The sequence below is a fragment of the Penicillium malachiteum genome (assembly GCF_028827825.1).
Source record: "Penicillium malachiteum strain IBT 17515 chromosome Unknown utg000002l:1.0-8849297.0:1.0-8852440.0, whole genome shotgun sequence".
Taxonomy (NCBI): domain Eukaryota; kingdom Fungi; phylum Ascomycota; class Eurotiomycetes; order Eurotiales; family Aspergillaceae; genus Penicillium; species Penicillium malachiteum.
The window spans coordinates 2,951,244-2,967,660 of record NW_026643095.1 but is presented as its reverse complement, the minus strand read 5'-3'; the positions used below and the strand labels follow the sequence as shown (position 1 = coordinate 2,967,660).

The 16,417-nt window shown below is 47.3% G+C and overlaps 4 protein-coding genes across 4 annotated transcripts; 3 read left to right on the top strand and 1 right to left on the bottom strand.

The window, feature by feature from the left end:
- Positions 1 to 1,613: 1,613 nt before the first annotated feature.
- On the bottom strand, positions 1,614 to 2,805 carry N7483_004159 (FTR1 family protein; the record flags this gene model as incomplete). Its single annotated transcript, XM_057087596.1, has 2 exons — positions 1,614 to 2,456; positions 2,512 to 2,805. The coding sequence occupies 2 exons, from the start codon at positions 2,803 to 2,805 to the stop codon at positions 1,614 to 1,616; spliced, it is 1,137 nt and encodes a 378-aa protein (XP_056947425.1).
- A 1,251-nt stretch (positions 2,806 to 4,056) lies between these two features.
- On the top strand, positions 4,057 to 4,830 carry N7483_004158 (Multicopper oxidase type 2; the record flags this gene model as incomplete). The annotated part of the gene is made up of 1 exon (XM_057087595.1): positions 4,057 to 4,830. The coding sequence occupies one exon, from the start codon at positions 4,057 to 4,059 to the stop codon at positions 4,828 to 4,830; it is 774 nt and encodes a 257-aa protein (XP_056947424.1).
- A 43-nt stretch (positions 4,831 to 4,873) lies between these two features.
- On the top strand, positions 4,874 to 5,921 carry N7483_004157 (Multicopper oxidase type 2; the record flags this gene model as incomplete). The annotated part of the gene is made up of 4 exons (XM_057087594.1): positions 4,874 to 5,068; positions 5,106 to 5,273; positions 5,336 to 5,705; positions 5,740 to 5,921. The coding sequence occupies 4 exons, from the start codon at positions 4,874 to 4,876 to the stop codon at positions 5,919 to 5,921; spliced, it is 915 nt and encodes a 304-aa protein (XP_056947423.1).
- A 3,326-nt stretch (positions 5,922 to 9,247) lies between these two features.
- N7483_004156 (protein kinase RIM15) lies at positions 9,248 to 15,518 on the top strand (the record flags this gene model as incomplete). Its single annotated transcript, XM_057087593.1, has 2 exons — positions 9,248 to 9,802; positions 9,894 to 15,518. 2 exons carry the CDS (start codon positions 9,248 to 9,250, stop codon positions 15,516 to 15,518), a joined length of 6,180 nt encoding a protein of 2,059 aa, XP_056947422.1.
- Between the last annotated feature and the right edge of the window lie 899 nt (positions 15,519 to 16,417).

Sequence of the window (16,417 nt, the reverse complement as noted above, 5' to 3'; positions counted from 1 at the left end):
GCGAAGTTGACTCGGATATTAAACAGGGAAAATGGATATTTAGTAAGTAATTCAATAGGATTGCCTAGGGCGCAAGCTCATATTCCCTCTTGGCTCCCAAGGGAGAAAATGTATAGATATCTCAGCCGAGGGTATGACTACCAAGTTAGCAGTCATTTTTTCTACTCCGGCACCGTCCGGGTGGATACATTGAAGTCCGAAATATCCATTTCTAGAAAGACATTAGAGAGTGGGATGTGTATATGGGTCCATTTCATTTTTGGTGGATCTTTATGGAAGTTGGATTACGCGTTTGGTAGACCTTGGAAGTATATCCAATTGCCCCGCATGCATTTGCTACGCGGACCATGAGGGGTTCAAAGTTGACAGTTGGAGAACTTGAATTCCTAGTCGAGACAATACTTCATAATAAAAAAGTAATATTCATCATAACGGAAAATAAAAGGTTAAGCCTTGCAAACTTGGAGCAAAAAGTGAGTGTTGAATGCGTATTGACAGTCATCGTACTAGCATGAGCGCTTCAATTGGGAGTACTACTGCCGAGTCTCCGAGGATTTTTGAAATCTCCGCACGCGCACGGTAGTATTAACAAAAACACTCGGGATATTCTCTTTTTTCAATACCGAGATCTTGGAGCCTTTGAATATTTGCTAGAGACAGTGCTGAAGCCCTAGAGCGTAAGTTCTTGGCAATGTATGGATACTCTCGGCGATATACAAGATTCACCTACAAAAAGCACACAATTGGATTAAGAGGGTGCATATGTGGAGTCAAATTCCGGAAAACTCAAACCAGTGCCAAAACTTGAGCCCAAGTTGGCACCAAGACCAGCGGAGCTTCCCACGCATACTAAACTTGGTAGCTGAGGCCGAGGCGTGGCGACAATTCGAGCTATACCCTTTTAAAAGAACATTGTAAAAACCCTGCCGAGAAGTCATACCACCAGTGGGGCAAGACGCAGTGTCAAATGGGTGAATGGAACTTGAAGTTGGATTACATTTGCGTGGCCTGTATTTCTTCAAAGATTGATCTCGGTATACTCCGAACCCTTTGACCCAAGGATGGAAGAGTGGATCCGTCGTGGGTAACTTAAGGAAAATCCGATCTTGATGCAATGCGAGATACAATCCTTCAACTAGTCTCCACTAACATTGACCCTTCGTCCAAGCAAATCGAAGCATTCGGGAGCTAGTACCATGGACTGCCAAGCCACGGAGTCAAATGCCAAGCAAGCTTGGATATTCTTCATCGTCTTGGCACGCCCTCTTATCCCAATTCAGGACGAGTTTGCGAAGAGCCCCACTGCAGGTTCAGAAGTTAATCTTATCTGACCATCACCTGGAACAGACCATGACTCGCGTGAGTGCCTGCGCGCACCTCAACCATTTTTCGAATCTCGTGAACCAACTTTAACTTCCACTACATTAAGTCTGAATTACACTCTCACAATAGACCTATACCCGCTTTCATACTTTCCAGTACCAACCCACTCTTAAAACTTGACCCCTTCTGCCTCAGGGTGAAGAGATCAATTGAATCTTTTGGATTTCTCCCATGTCTCATGCCCTGACGCCTGGTATAGACCCCAGGCCTAACATTTAAAAATGTAACGCTCATTTGGTGGGCTCAACAGTCTCCCTGGTAACTTCAACGGTGGTTTTGTCGTTGAAAATGGCGGATTTAATCTGGTGGATGGCACTCTCATCCCTTGTATCCATTCCATCCAGCTTCTTGTTGGCAAGGGTCTTCAAGCCCGGAACACGGCCCATCAGAGTCCAAAACTGATGTGCCAGCGGAGCTCGGCCAGTACGTTCCGAGTACATCATCCAGGAAACACAGCCGATAATGAAGATCCAGTAAACGTTGTAGCTGATGATAGATCCATATGTACCGGTGTTTTGCCATCCCAAGATAGCCTGGAACACATCCCATGCGTTATCACTCTCGGGATTGCAGCAGTTGACATGCCAAACAGTTTCCAGGATGTTATATGAGCCTGCTCCAGAGCCCTCCTCCGATACGTCACTACCAACTCCAACCTCAAACTGGTAGTACTGGAGACTCCAAACCGCCTTGGAGAACATACCAACTGCGATAAGGTAAAGAACGCAAGTGGAAGCAATAAGAAAAATTTGGATTGACACGACATTACCACCGCGGTAGATCAGCCAGCCACATAGGAGTCCAGTGATAATGCCAGTAACGACGGGAAGAGGGAAGGCAGTTGCAAGATATCCGAGTGAGACACCACCCACGAAAACCACGGCCTCGACACCCTCACGCATTGTTGTAATCAATGGCAGAATGAACATGGCGTAACGACGACCCCAGTCACTGCGCATCCACCGAGACTTTCCTTGGTTCTTCTCGACAAGAGTCTTTGCAATCTTCACTCGCCACTTCTGCTTGGTCTTGTTGATGCGAAGAAGAGCAAGACCCATGACAGTGATCATAACCTTTTGATATAATTAGCAAGTCAAATTATTATTAAGATGCTGAAGGAGAGCTCACAGTTGCAATAACATAGAAGATACCCTCCCACAAATCCTCCGAAGTTGACCAGGCATCATGACCAAGACCATAGAAAAGACCGATGAAGATAGCACTGATACACAAGCATAGTATTACTCCCACTATTGATCCGACATATACTTGTTTCTTTAACTTCTTGTATATGACCTGGTCCTGGTGTGGCTGACCAAGAAATTGCTTCAGGAAGGAAAGGAGGACTGAAACAATGATGATAGCCTCCAGACACTCACGGAGGACAATGAAGAAAACTTGAACAGCGAAAACGTTGACCATTGTGGCGGTTGTGGAGGATTTTGGTGAAAGAATTTGAGCACTTGAGTGTTTTCTTGGGTCAAATGTCCACTCTTCTAAGTATTTTAAAGAAGTAGAACAGCGTCTGATGATAACGGCCCGTGCATTGAAACTTCAATCCCTTCTTCAGACTAGTTTCTTGGGCTCATGGAAAGTCAAGCTACGCCAAAATCAGATAAAAGCTCCGCCGGCAATTTCGACAACAGAATTCCGCCCGCTTCACGGATCCGAAGCGCTCCACTACGAGACACATTTTGATCTTGATCACCCGATCCATGGACCTTCAGTTGCCCGGATCCCTAGTTGCTTGGCATTCTGGTATAGAGTCACCTCGCTTGAATTAGATTGAAAATGCCGCGTAGATGGCAAGTGAAAAAAGTTGTATGCCAAGGTTTGATATAATTTCGGGACCAAGGTGGACGATCAATGTAAGAAGAGTTTTCAACTGTTTTAAATCTATTGTTTGCGATACTATCCATGTGGCTAAAATGAGTAGTATGACTTGGAAATATTCTTATATTCTCCACTGTAATGATACCAATGAGTTATCCAAACCTTGCTTCAAATTCTTCAAAAATGTTAATGAGAAGGCTCTAGCGATTTACTCATTTTCATCTTGAATATCTGTCCCATTTCGTCTCTTTGATGCCCAAGTGCGAGAACTCAGTGAGACCTTTGTTTTTTTTCGATTTCTTTCAAAGTTGAATCTCACGTCGTCCCTCAAGTGCCGGAGATCCACAATTTCAGCCTTCTTGGCAGCCCTGTAAGCCATAGCTACGATCTCGGAGGCATACAACGCGCCAAGTGGATCTGCGGCGTTAGAGCCGCGTGGAATAGCAGCTTGGGTTTTTTATCAGACCCCACCAGTCCCACGCCTGTCATTGCCGTAAACGGTAGATGTTTGCGAAATTTACAAAGTGGAGGGATGAGGCGAAGAGATGAACTAGTGACCCTTTATCTGATTTGGAAATAACCACCGAATTTTTTCTCGGTCTCGTGGCGCAAACTCTGAGTATCAATCAGTAAGTATCCACGACACTAAATTAGTGTCTGGTATTTTTCGGAATGTATATCACGCGATATGCAAGAGGGCCAAGTCGTGGCAGGCTGGAAAGGAAAAATTTGAAGAGTGAGGATCTGGAATTCTGGGATGAATACAAGAATTATTCCCCTGGGCCGGGAATCATCCCAAGTTCCCCTCTCAGCTTTCACATCTGGTTCTGACTCGCAACGATGTGGAACCCCATTGCTGTTCTTGGAGCTCTCCAGCTCCTCGTGGGAGCTTGTGCAGCCGCAACTCATGAACTCAACTGGAATGTGACCTGGGTCATGGCCAACCCCGATGGCCTGAAGGAGCGCAAGGTCGTCGGCATCAACAACCAATGGCCCCTCCCAACTCTCAAAGTCAACAAGGGTGATCGAGTTGTTGTTCACATGCACAATGGACTGGGGGACAAGAGCACATCTATTCATTGGCACGGAATGTACCAGAATACGACAAATGATATGGATGGTCCCTCCATGATTACCCAATGTCCTGTCGCTCTCGGATTAGCTACGACCTACAACTTCACTGTCAACCAGAACGGCACATACTGGTATCACTGTCACACTGACTATTGTTATCCCGACGGTTACCGCGCTCCTTTTATCGTTCATGATAATTCATCTTATTTCTACGATGACTACGATGACGAGATGACGATTACCATGAGTGACTGGTACCACAAGCTCGCTGAAGACATAAAGCCCACATTCATGTCTTTATACAACTCTACAGGTGCTGAGCCCATCCCACAATCCTTCTTGTTCAACAACTCGATCAGCCAGAGCTATCCTGTTGAGCCTGGAAAGACATATCTCATTCGTCTCCTCAATATCGCTGCATTTGTTGCCCAGTATTTTTGGATCGAGGATCACACAATGCGAATTGTTGAGATTGATGGTGTTTATGTCGATGAGGCTGAAGCGGACAAATTGTATATTGCTGTCGCTCAGAGATACTGAGTTCTTGTTACAATGAAGGAACTCCACTGAGAAGAATTGCGGCATGGTTATGGTGGCCGATTTGAGTCTTCTGGATACGATTCCCTCGGATCTCCTGCTGAATCAAACTAATTGGCTTGAATATAACTCAAGTGCCGCCCACAAAAATGTGACCATGCCTGTTTCGGATTCTAGTGACCTGATTCCATTTGATGATATCAGCCTTGTCGCTCATGATCGTCTTGAATTATTCACAGATGTAAAAAAGAAGATTGAGCTCACTGTCGTTATGGAAGATCTCGACAACGGGCAAAGGATATGCTCTTTTGAACAAAATTTCCTACACAGCACCAGTAGTCCCAACTTTATACACCGCTATGAGTGCAGGAGATCAGGCGAATGATGCGGAGATATACGGAACCTACACTCATAGTGTCGTTCTTGAAAAAGATGAGGTTGTAGAGGTCATTCTCAGCAACCAAGACACAGGGTCTCATCCCTTCCCTTACATGGCCACAACTTCCAGCTATTGGACAGATTTCCACCGTACGGAGCCAGCTTCTTTGACTACGATGCCGGAACCTCCTTTGCCACGTTTGATGAAAACAATCACACTGCATTCCCGACTTATCCTGCTCGCCGCGACAATTTCATTCTTCCTCCCGGTGGATTTTATGTCATTCGTTTCAAGGCCGATAACCCTGGTGTTTGGATATTCCACTGTCACATTGACTGGCATTTGATGCAAGGTCTAGCCATGACTTTCGTGGAGGATCCCTTTGCCATTCAAGACACTACTACCATTCCTGAAGATCACATTGAGGTCTGCAAAGCTGCTGGTGTGCCCTATGAAGGCAATGCTGCTGGTAACACAGAGGACTACACTGATTTGAAGGGTCAGAATAAGCCCCCCTGGTTTCATTCCACCAGGCTTCACTACGCGTGGTATTGTTGCTCTTGTCTTCTCTGTTGTCTCTGCCGCCGTGGGTATGATCGCTATTTCTATATACGGTGTTTCCGATCTCAAATTTACTATGACTGAGTCGGGCATGGGCGATGAGAGTGCATCCATTGGTGAAGTCACTGAGGTTTCATCTGAGTATCGGGATTAGATGAACACGGTATTTTGTAACTAGTAATAGCTGGAGCTTGAAGAGTGGGTTTGACCTATTCAAATGGTGCTTTTTGTTATCTGTTTTAATATGCAGTCTGTCGATTTTATGATAAAGAATCAAATGACTTGATTATATGACCTGGATGTTTTCATCTGAGGTAATAACTCTGGAAAAGTACATATTTTGACGAGTCTGAGGATGACCTATACACACTGCAGGTACCCTTGGAAAATTGACAGGCTCTCAATTATCCATATTCCAATGTTCCTCTCACATTTAATTACCATCTATGCTTGGAACATGATATTATCAATCTGGTCGCATCGCTTCTCCCTTTGTAGATTTCCACTAGTGAAGTACTCAGTCAGTAGTATGTACAGGTACTTGGTGACGTACCCCTCTTTTCATGTAAGTAGCTACAGGGTTACCTACGGGGTTACCTGCATGATAACCTGGAAGGGAGGGCTACCTGCTATATAGTTAGATAAAGTAGGCAACTGGCCTATGTAGGGAGAAGCTATAGGTTAATTCTGCCCCTCTGTTGCCAGGCGGGGAGGAAACTCGAAAAACCACTGCAGCCCAACTTGAAGTAGGAAAAGAGGTCTATTTTGGCAAATTTCGTTAGTAGCATCTGTGTTCCAGGGAATATTTCCCCCTGTGAGTCTCAGGCCTTCAATTATCAAACCTGGTATACCAGGCATCAATCCCATACTAGCACCTGGCAGCTGCACGGTGCACCAGTAGACATATCCCCCATGAAAAACTATTAAAGGAATTCTCCATGGCTAGTGCCTTGATTTATGAGAACTTGCCAGTGATTGGCATATAGGTGCATATGTGGACTCGGATGAGTACTAGTACTAGCTGATGATAACTACATCTGTAACTACTAGGAACTAGTATACTAGTGGTGACATCTGGGCTTCCTTAAACACTGGCATCCATTCAAACGTTTGGACCTTGGACGGTTGGCAGTCGTGATGTTCGGATGAATACTAGTATTTGAATATACCACTACTCAGCAAGTGCTAGTATGTATTACTAAATAAAACCTTGGGTGCACATACTACTGGCACTGAAAAGAGCTGAGGCGGATCAATTCCAGACATATACCAAACGGGTTTTAACTTCAGTGTTCGAATGTTAAACTGAACCGAGTCCAAGAACGTACTGGATCTCTACTAAATCCATGCATGCCCTGAGAAAATTATGGAAACGGCGGCATCTCATATAGACGCCACCCAGTCAATCTGTTACGTAGAGCAATAGCGGCTTCATGCAGACAGACTAACAAAGATGATGATTGGGCCACGATATGTGGGGGAGTTAGAGAAGCATAAAGTTTCTTCGGGGAGTATCATCATCCTAGGTCAGTCACTCGGAGGTACAGCCAGTCATAACGTGGAGAATGTTTGAGGTCATGCCGGATCCTCGTCACAGAGATGAAATGTTGCCACCTTCCAATAGAAAGGATGTTTTCATAACAACGTCCATGGGGGTTTCTCTGTTTCATCCTTGGGAATAATCACGAAAACGGATAGCATTTCCACTTCTCCTTACCTATGTCATATTTGTATCATATATTTCCCATCAGCTGACACTACCCCGCAGACCCGGGGATCTGAAAGACAGTGGAGTCAAGGGATCGCCGGTCCACCCAAACCTAACATTCAACATTCCAGGAGAGTCATGAGTTCTCAAAAATGGGGGTTTAGAATGAGTTTGTTTTTATCCTCTTCGGATCCTGGCGGTACCAGTAAAGGCATCAAACCCAGGTTTCTTTGTGGGACAGGTTGGTGCAACTGGTCCTGTCCATAACAGTTGAAAGGAAGTCAATATTTCGGATTAAACGTTCTCAAGAAGGGTAATCTCAGATGTCCCTCCTTATTGAGTTTTTATCTGATTCTTTTATTCCTTCTCTTGACATGTGGGGTCAATTTTGTCCAGTTAATAGTAGGTGCTTGTAGACCGCTTTAGATATTCAAGTTACGCCGTGTACAAGCGAAGTCCGAGTCAGTGTTTTGTCCTGATTGGTCTAAAATGGGACTCAATGATTCCTATCAATCGGAATCATCTCCTAATGGACACAGGGATTGAATTTCCTATATGAAGTGGAGGCGAGGTGCAGCTCGTTACGAGAGCTATAATAGGATTCGGAATTCTAATGTTATTATTGCGCACTATTTTCTTTGTGCGTGTGTACCCAAAAAACCGCACAAATGAATGAATTTCTGTCAGGGATTAAGGGTATAGACTCTTTCAAGGTTGGGTAGATCTTTTTTTCAAATTCTGTCTCCTTCAGGGGGGAAACACTGCATAAACTCCTCCATACTCGTACCCAACCTGATAATGCAGGCTATCATAGACTGATCAAAAGTACCAAAACAAAAAAACCAAAATCCTCGCATCCAGACTTAAAAGCTAATGAAGACTGCATCTGCAGAGACTCCGAGTCCTCAACTTGAAGTACCCCAAATTAGTAGTAATAGGATATTATAGGTCAGGATATATTAAACAACGTCGTGAGTAAGGGTGGTCAGCAAACAAGGGTTACGATAAGAGAGACAGAAAAAAAAATATAAGATCAAAAAAATGAATGAAATGAGATCAAAATCAACTAAGATCCATGAATCTCCCACCATATATGAAAGAAACAAGATGACATTCCGGGGGGTTTCTCCTTGTAGAACCAGTGTCAAGACTATGAGAAACACCGCGTAAGGTGGTGCAGAAGGGAAAAAAGAGACACACGACCCAGTTTTCTTCTCTCTCCGCCCAATCATTCCTCAACTTTCCACCTCCCCTCCCTCTCAGATCACCCTTCTCCTTCTTGTCCCTTTTTTTTTATTTCTTTTTTTTTCTTGCTTGAAAGTAAAAAAAGGGTTACGAAAAAGGATCTCTCCCCTAAGATCCCTCGATTCTGGCTATTCTCATCCCTTGTCTTTAGGCCCCCCCGTCGACGTTGACGTCGATGATACTGCGCGTCGACTCGAATCGCGCTGTTCCCCGCATAACGGTTTCCGTTATCCTCCGTCTCACTAAACGAAGAGTTGTCTGTGTGCCCAACTGACACGAGCCGTCGAACGTCGTGTACCAACCGATTGCCATTGATCCTCGTCGAAAAACCATGGCCTGTTGATGTCACGGATGAATTCATAGTCAACCAGGCCCAAGAGCACCCGCTCTGCCCTCCAGCAGACGGTTCTGCTTGGCTCTCCACAAAACTCAAGTGGACTAGCTTCTTCTCTTGTTTCGATTTGCTCACCCCTAGTGGTCGGCTGGATCTACTCATTTGCGGTAGATTCTAGCCCATCCGCGTCACCATGGCCGACAATGGCTCTCCGAAACCCCAATTCCTCGCGCCTCCGGCCGTGACCGCGCTGCGGCAGGAGGCCCGGAACATCAACCCGAAAATGACAAGATCCTTGAGTGAGAATATGAGAGAGGAGCGAGAGGACCTGAAGGAAGCGGCGGAACAGACCCTCAACATTATTGTTGACTTGGATCTGGAAGGTCGTATCAAATGGGTCAGTCCTTCGTGGCGACAAGTGGTGGGATCGGCCCCGGAGTCGGTGGAAGGCCGTATGATCTCAGAATTGTTGCTGGGAAACAAGGATGTTTTTCGAGATGCGATTGAGGCTTTGAAGGAGGATGATTCACGGAGTCGCTTTATCCGCTTTGCAGTGCAAATGGGGCCGGACTCTGTTCTGAAATATGCGCCTGAATCGCGTCCGCTTGAAACACCGGAAGAGACTGAAGAATCAAAAATTGAGGGGACGATATCAGACCCTTCGCAGGTCGAGGGTGACCAAAACAATGATGTGCTTACCATGGAGGGGCAAGGTATCATGGTTTATGAGCGCGACGAAGATGGACATGTATGTTGTTTTTACGATCTCCCTTCTTCCCATTTCTCTTAAACATGCTTTTTGGGGTCAGGTATTGACAATCAGTTAAAAAAAAATGCAGTCGATGTGGATGTTACGACCGTTTACCAAACCGAGAGAAGTGACCATTGATCTCCCACATCTTCTGGTGGAGTCCCTAGGTGTGGGAGCTGAAGTGCTCGCGAATTACTTGACAACACTGGCCGAGGCCGCTGCCAACGAACCGGATCCTTCGAAGCACCCTGCCCCTACTCCTGTATTGTGTCGAATTTGCGAGCGTCAGATTACACCATGGTGGTTCGAGAAGCACTCGGATTTGTGCTTGCAAGAACATCGAGCGGAGATGGATGTACAACTCGCCCAGGAAAATCTGAATGAGCATCGACATGTGATTGTGAAAGTATTGGATGCCCTGGAGGCTCGACAAGGACGACCGTTGATCGGCCCCGATGGGAATGTGATGCCACTTTCTCAGCCGGAGTACAAAGGCTTACCCATCGGTCCGTCTCCTGTCAGCTCAACCCCGTCATCCGCTCCAGTATCAAGTGGAAACTCGGCACCTGGAACACCACCTCGATCTAGAGACCATTCGGCTTCTGGTCTCCCTGCGATGGGTCGTCCCCGATCTTTCACTGTACGCCGTCCGTTGGCTCGCATCGTGGAGCTGGTTCTCGACCTCTGCGATACTGCCTTGGAAATCAGCATGCCAATGATCAAAGAATCATCACGGGCAGAAAACCCAGAAGATTTCCGAACACTATCTCCACAATCGGAATCTAGAATTACTCAGGTGTTTCAGTGGCAGTCCCCCAGCGCCAACACATTGGAGCAGGAGCAGGGCCTTGCCGCTCTGGCGAGCGATACGGAACAAGTTGCAAAGTTAAAAGTTGATTCTGTGGTCCGTCATCGGAAAATTGTTGAGTATGCCGAGAGAATCCGTATTGAATATACTGTTCTAGTGGAAGAATGCATTACAGCTGCCCTCAGCAAGGCTGAGCGTATAGCAGCTGGCCAGCTCAGTGATTCATCATGTTCATCCGATGAGGAGGTCTCCGAGGGCACTGCTCTTGGACAGAACTGCATCATTGACTACAACCATCCACTTGTTCCTCTCCCAACACACGATTCGCCAATGCCAGACCCCTCTAGTCAGGAATCTTTGCTATCCCAGTCCCGACCCGCAGGACCAACCCCGCGTAAATCGACAACATCTGCACTTACAATGTCCATGCGCAATTCCCCAGATCGTTCCTTGCTGGGGCAGATAGATGGAAAGTCATCCTCGTCTGCAGCAGTCTCAACAGGGTCGAACAGTCCCATGGAGTGTCCTACTCCACGATCTTACAAAAGTGCTGCAGGATTGCTGGGAACTTCCCAGCCAGGCCGCAGAGGTATTTCGCTTGCGGATATTGATCCTGGAGATAGTAGCGATAGTAGTATGCCGTCCTCAATCTTTCCAAGTGCTATGCGAACTGATTCGCCATCATCCGAGCGAAGTTTCGATCGAAAGCGGAGAAGCCTGGTGCTTCCCGGGTTGTCTAGTTCTCCTCGTCGACAGCCATCTCCTGCGCGAGTTTCTGGTCCGCACTCCCCATTACGGATGCCCAAACCTAGGCAATCCTATGGTGCAGAAAGCTTACCATCACCGGTAGTATCTCCGTCTACCTACGCATCCGAGCTCGCTCACAGCTACCGTCACCACCGTCGCCAGTCATCGGCTACTTCGTCAGATGTCGCAAAACCACCACCTTCGCCCCGTCTTCCATCGGTCAGCCAGCAGCCGCGCCCTGCCCCACCGTCAATCAAAGATTTCGAGATTATCAAGCCAATCAGTAAAGGTGCCTTTGGTAGCGTATACCTGTCTAAGAAGAAGTCAACAGGCGAGTACTATGCCATCAAGGTCTTGAAGAAGGCGGACATGATTGCCAAGAATCAGGTTACCAATGTTAAAGCTGAACGTGCCATTATGATGTGGCAAGGAGAGAGTGACTTTGTTGCTAAGCTCTATTGGACATTTTCAAGCAAGGAGTACCTCTATCTGGTCATGGAGTACTTGAATGGAGGCGACTGTGCCTCTCTTGTTAAAATCCTTGGCGGTCTCTCTGAAGATTGGACCAAGAAGTACATAGCTGAAGTTGTTCTTGGCGTTGAGCATCTACATAACCGAGGCATTGTCCATCGTGACTTAAAGCCAGACAATCTTCTTATTGACGCAACTGGCCACCTAAAATTGACTGATTTTGGTCTATCCCGCATGGGTTTGGTAGGCCGTCAGAAGCGTGTCTTGAAGAGCCCAAATGAACCCGCCCCGGATCTACTCAAACAAGGTCCCTTTCCACGCGCCGTATCAATTGCTTCCTCTCGCTCAGCATCCTTCGATTTTCAGGCTGGTTCCCCTGGTTCAACGCCACTGATCACGCCTGATAATGCTGTCAGCACAAGTCAGCCATCTTACTTCAGTTTGAACCAGACCAATTTAAACCAGACTGGCCTCAGCCGTCAAAGCTCCAGGAGAGCATCTGGATATCGCAGTGATAGCGCAGGGAGTGACAGCCTGAATGGAATGTTCCGTACGTTTTCACTTAATGACAATGTCAATGAGCCAGCTGCTCCTTCTCCAAGCATGCTCTCGACTAGCTTGGCTGAAGAAGATGCAGAGAGTGAAATTGATGATTCACCACATCTCTTTCCATTGCACCCAACATTTAGCCATCCGATGCAGAATACACCGCCCCAACAAAGCATGCTCCCCCCAGTTATGGCACTTTTTGACCCCGAGGATCACGATAGACGTTTTGTCGGAACACCAGATTATCTGGCTCCAGAGACTATCAACGGCATTGGCCAGGATGAAATCAGTGATTGGTGGTCTTTGGGCTGCATCATGTTCGAATTCTTCTTTGGTTACCCACCCTTCAATGCTGCGACCCCCGATGAGGTGTTTGAGAACATCTTACAACGCAGGATCAATTGGCCAGAGGATCCAGAGGACGAGGCCTCACCCGAGGCGTTGGATCTCATGAACAGGCTCATGACCGTGAACCCTCGTGAGCGCATTGGTGCGAATGTAGATGAGAAATACCCCAATGGCGGCGCAGAAATTCGCGCTCATTGCTGGTTTTCTGACATCCATTGGGCTACACTGTTAGAAGACCAAGCGGAGTTTGTTCCTAATCCTCCAAATCCTGAAGATACGGAGTACTTTGATGCTCGTGGAGCTACACTCCAGGCCTTCGCGGAAGAAATGGAAGATGAACCTTCGCCGCAACCTCCAGCTCCGGCAGGATCTTCGTACCCGGACCGACCGCATGATGCGCTATTCAAAGTTCGCTCACAGGTAAATTCCATGAAGCGCCCATTGATGCCGCTTCATATTCCTCCTCACGTACGTGATGCTCGTGACTCTCGTAGCCGAAGACTGAGTGAACCGGCGTTGGCGGATGATTTCGGAAGTTTCAACTTCAAGAATCTTCCCATGTTGGAAAAAGCGAACAAGGATGTCATCCAGAAAATGCGTCAGGAAGCCCTGCAAGCCCAACACCGCCAGTCTACCTCATCATCGGCCGCTCAGACCCCGCTGACTGCTTCCCAACCCTCCCTGGACGGCAGCCCACTTCCAATGTCACTCCAGCGGACCATGTCACAGACCAAGGGTAATAATCGACCATCTTCACCTTCTGGCTTGAGTCAAGCAAATTCATCTCCGAGTCGACCCTCTCAGCCGTCGTCTCCACTGTTAGTCCAATTTAGCACGGGAGCCAACCACGAGCGACGCAAGACATCTGGATCTTCATCCACAGCGTCTCATCAGTCTAGTGGCACTTTCCAGCCTTCATCCTTTGACCAGAATCGTTTGCCAAATGCCCGTATGGGCTCAGTAGCATCTTCTCCTGTCAAAGCAAATCGCATACCGGCTCACTCTCCTGACAAGCATCCTTCAAGTCAACGCCATGGTAGTGCCCCTGCCAGTCGCGCAAGATCTCAGACTATTGGCTCCCAGGATGGCGGTGATTTGTCCTCATTCCCCAAAGAATCTTTTGTACCTTCTCACCACAAGCGTCGGAGTCAACTATTTGACATATCGCCATCGTCTTCGGACAACGAGGATCCACGTACCAAGGCCCTACTAAAAGTCCAGCGTCGTCGGCAAAGCTCTCGTCGTTTATCTCAATTCAATCTTCAGGATGCGCCGTTCTTCCGGCCCCTTGATATCCTCATCTGCGAAGACCACCCTGTCTCCCGTTTGGTCATGGAGCGTCTGTTCGAAAAACTTCGTTGCCGTACCATCACTGTGACAAATGGCGCCGAAGCAGTGCGGTATGCTCTTAGTGAAGTTCAATTCGATATTATTATGACGGAGTATAAACTGCCCCAAGTCAACGGCGCAGACTTTGCCCGGATGGTACGGGAAACTCGCAGTCCCAACAGACATACACCCATCATCGCTGTTACTGGATATCTAAAGGATCTTCCTGAGACTCATTACTTTGACGCGCTTGTGCAAAAGCCTCCTACTCTTTCAAAACTTACGGAGACGTTGTGCAAGTGGTGCGTTTGGAAGCCTCCTCCTAAGGACTACAGCCCATCTCAGCCTCTTCCGGTTCCAATGCCCAGTGTGCGCCCTTCACAACTGTCCAACGATGATAACAATAGCCCCAGCTCGGCCTCATCGGGATTTGTCCCCAATCCACCAAGTTCATACCGTGGCTCTAGCCGTGATGATTCAGTCACTAGCAGTGTGTTTGGTGATATGGACAATATCAAGCCAGAAGAAGTTCCGGTTATTGTAAGTCGTCATACTGATGACTGGGACCACGGTGGCCTGGGAATTTCCGAGGATGCTCACCCGGGAAGTCCTGATCCCAAGGCAGTACCTGTTCCCCAGCTGCTGCACGCTGCTACGGCGCCAGCTGCCATGGATGGAAGCGGTGCACTCACGCCTCGAAAGCAACGCTCCAGTGAGGCCATTCGCGCAAAGCGAGAATCTCTGGAACGAAAGCGGTATGAGGGTGCTGAGTCTGGAGACGACGAAGACGAGGAGCTTGGAAACTCCCAATCCAGACGAAGCCCACCGACTCGCAGTCGGCGTCCAGGTTCTAAACTCGGAATTGAGATGATGCGAACCAACAGTCGTGGAAGCGTAGTCAGCGGAAGTGAGGAACTTCTCAAAAAAGAAAGAGAAGCACTGCGTCGCAGGAGCGGAGAGTTTGCTGATACGGACACTGACGATGGTCCTTTGGGATCACCGGCTAGTACCACCCTGGAAGAAAGATTCGAGGGTCTCAGCATCCCAGAAGAATCGGAAGCTGAAGAGCAACTCAGCCAAGGCTCTCCCTTATCAGGAGGATCGCCAATCTCGAGACATCGTCGACCATCGCTGTTGCATAATGATACCGAGATTTACAGTGGATCTGGACCAACCTCCCACCCTCTGTCAGAAACGCGTGCCAAAAGTGGTCTAAAGCCGGGCCAAACTACACCTCCGTGGGAGATTGGTGGCAAGAGAAGCCCCATCACACCCGAGGTGAAGGTTTTCGCCAGCGGCTCTTCAGCCGACGCATCTGGTGTGGATACGGATTTTAGCCCAACCCCAGACTCTGAGGCTACTCCGCGGCCTTTGCATCCTTCACCGAGTCTAGATCCAGAGGAGACACCTCGTCCCCCTGATCGCTACCGATCTGACTTATCTACAACCTTCAAGAGGTGACGATGCCTGCGTCCACTAAGCCTCGCGATACATTCTTCTCTACTCATCTTACATTACCATTTGCCTTCATTCATGTAAACATTTTTCCTTGTTTTTTTTTTCATATTCCTTTCTTTGGGAATCACTCACAATGTCCAGCGGGCATGTCATCATATGCTTTACTTTACGTCTCTTATGTTTTATGGCTTCAGGAGCAGGGTGTTCCGGTCAATTATCCTTTTATCATTTTTTATTGCCATTTCCCTTTATCCTATGCAACTGGTGTGGATGGAATAATGGGTTCAGGTAGTTCTTTTACCATGGCACCTGTGTTTTATTTTGCTCTCTACATTTCGAGTATTTAACTTGACTGCTTTCTTTCCCTTTCTTTTATGCAACGATCCCTGTGTATTCCCAAAAGAAAACTTAAGTAGATCGCAGTTTCCAAGACTGCTTGCTGCAGATGCCACACGCAACAAAACATATGAAAAGTGGATCTTATCGGATGTTTTCCGGTCAGGGTCAGGGGTACGTACCACACATGACTTCGAACTGATCCATTTCATCTGCTATGTAGTAGGCCGATGTATCCAATAGTATGAATATTTACTGACAATATCCGACTTGAAACCCAACGTGGATTCAATTGGTCTCTAACTTGAATCTTGGAACGAATCTTGGAACATTCTATATTCGAATATATCGATATCTGAAACTTCGCCTATACTATGAACATTGAATGTCCCGGTTCAATTTCACGTTTTATCCAGAGCGCGAGGCCCCAGGCCCGGGGGTACTACCATGCTATACGCGTTTCGAATGTCAATAAATGTATTTTCTACGTTATTTTTAGGCCCCTAGTCAAGTCAGGTGATGTTTTTTTCACGTCAACAGAAGGAAGCGGGTCGACTACTGGGTCC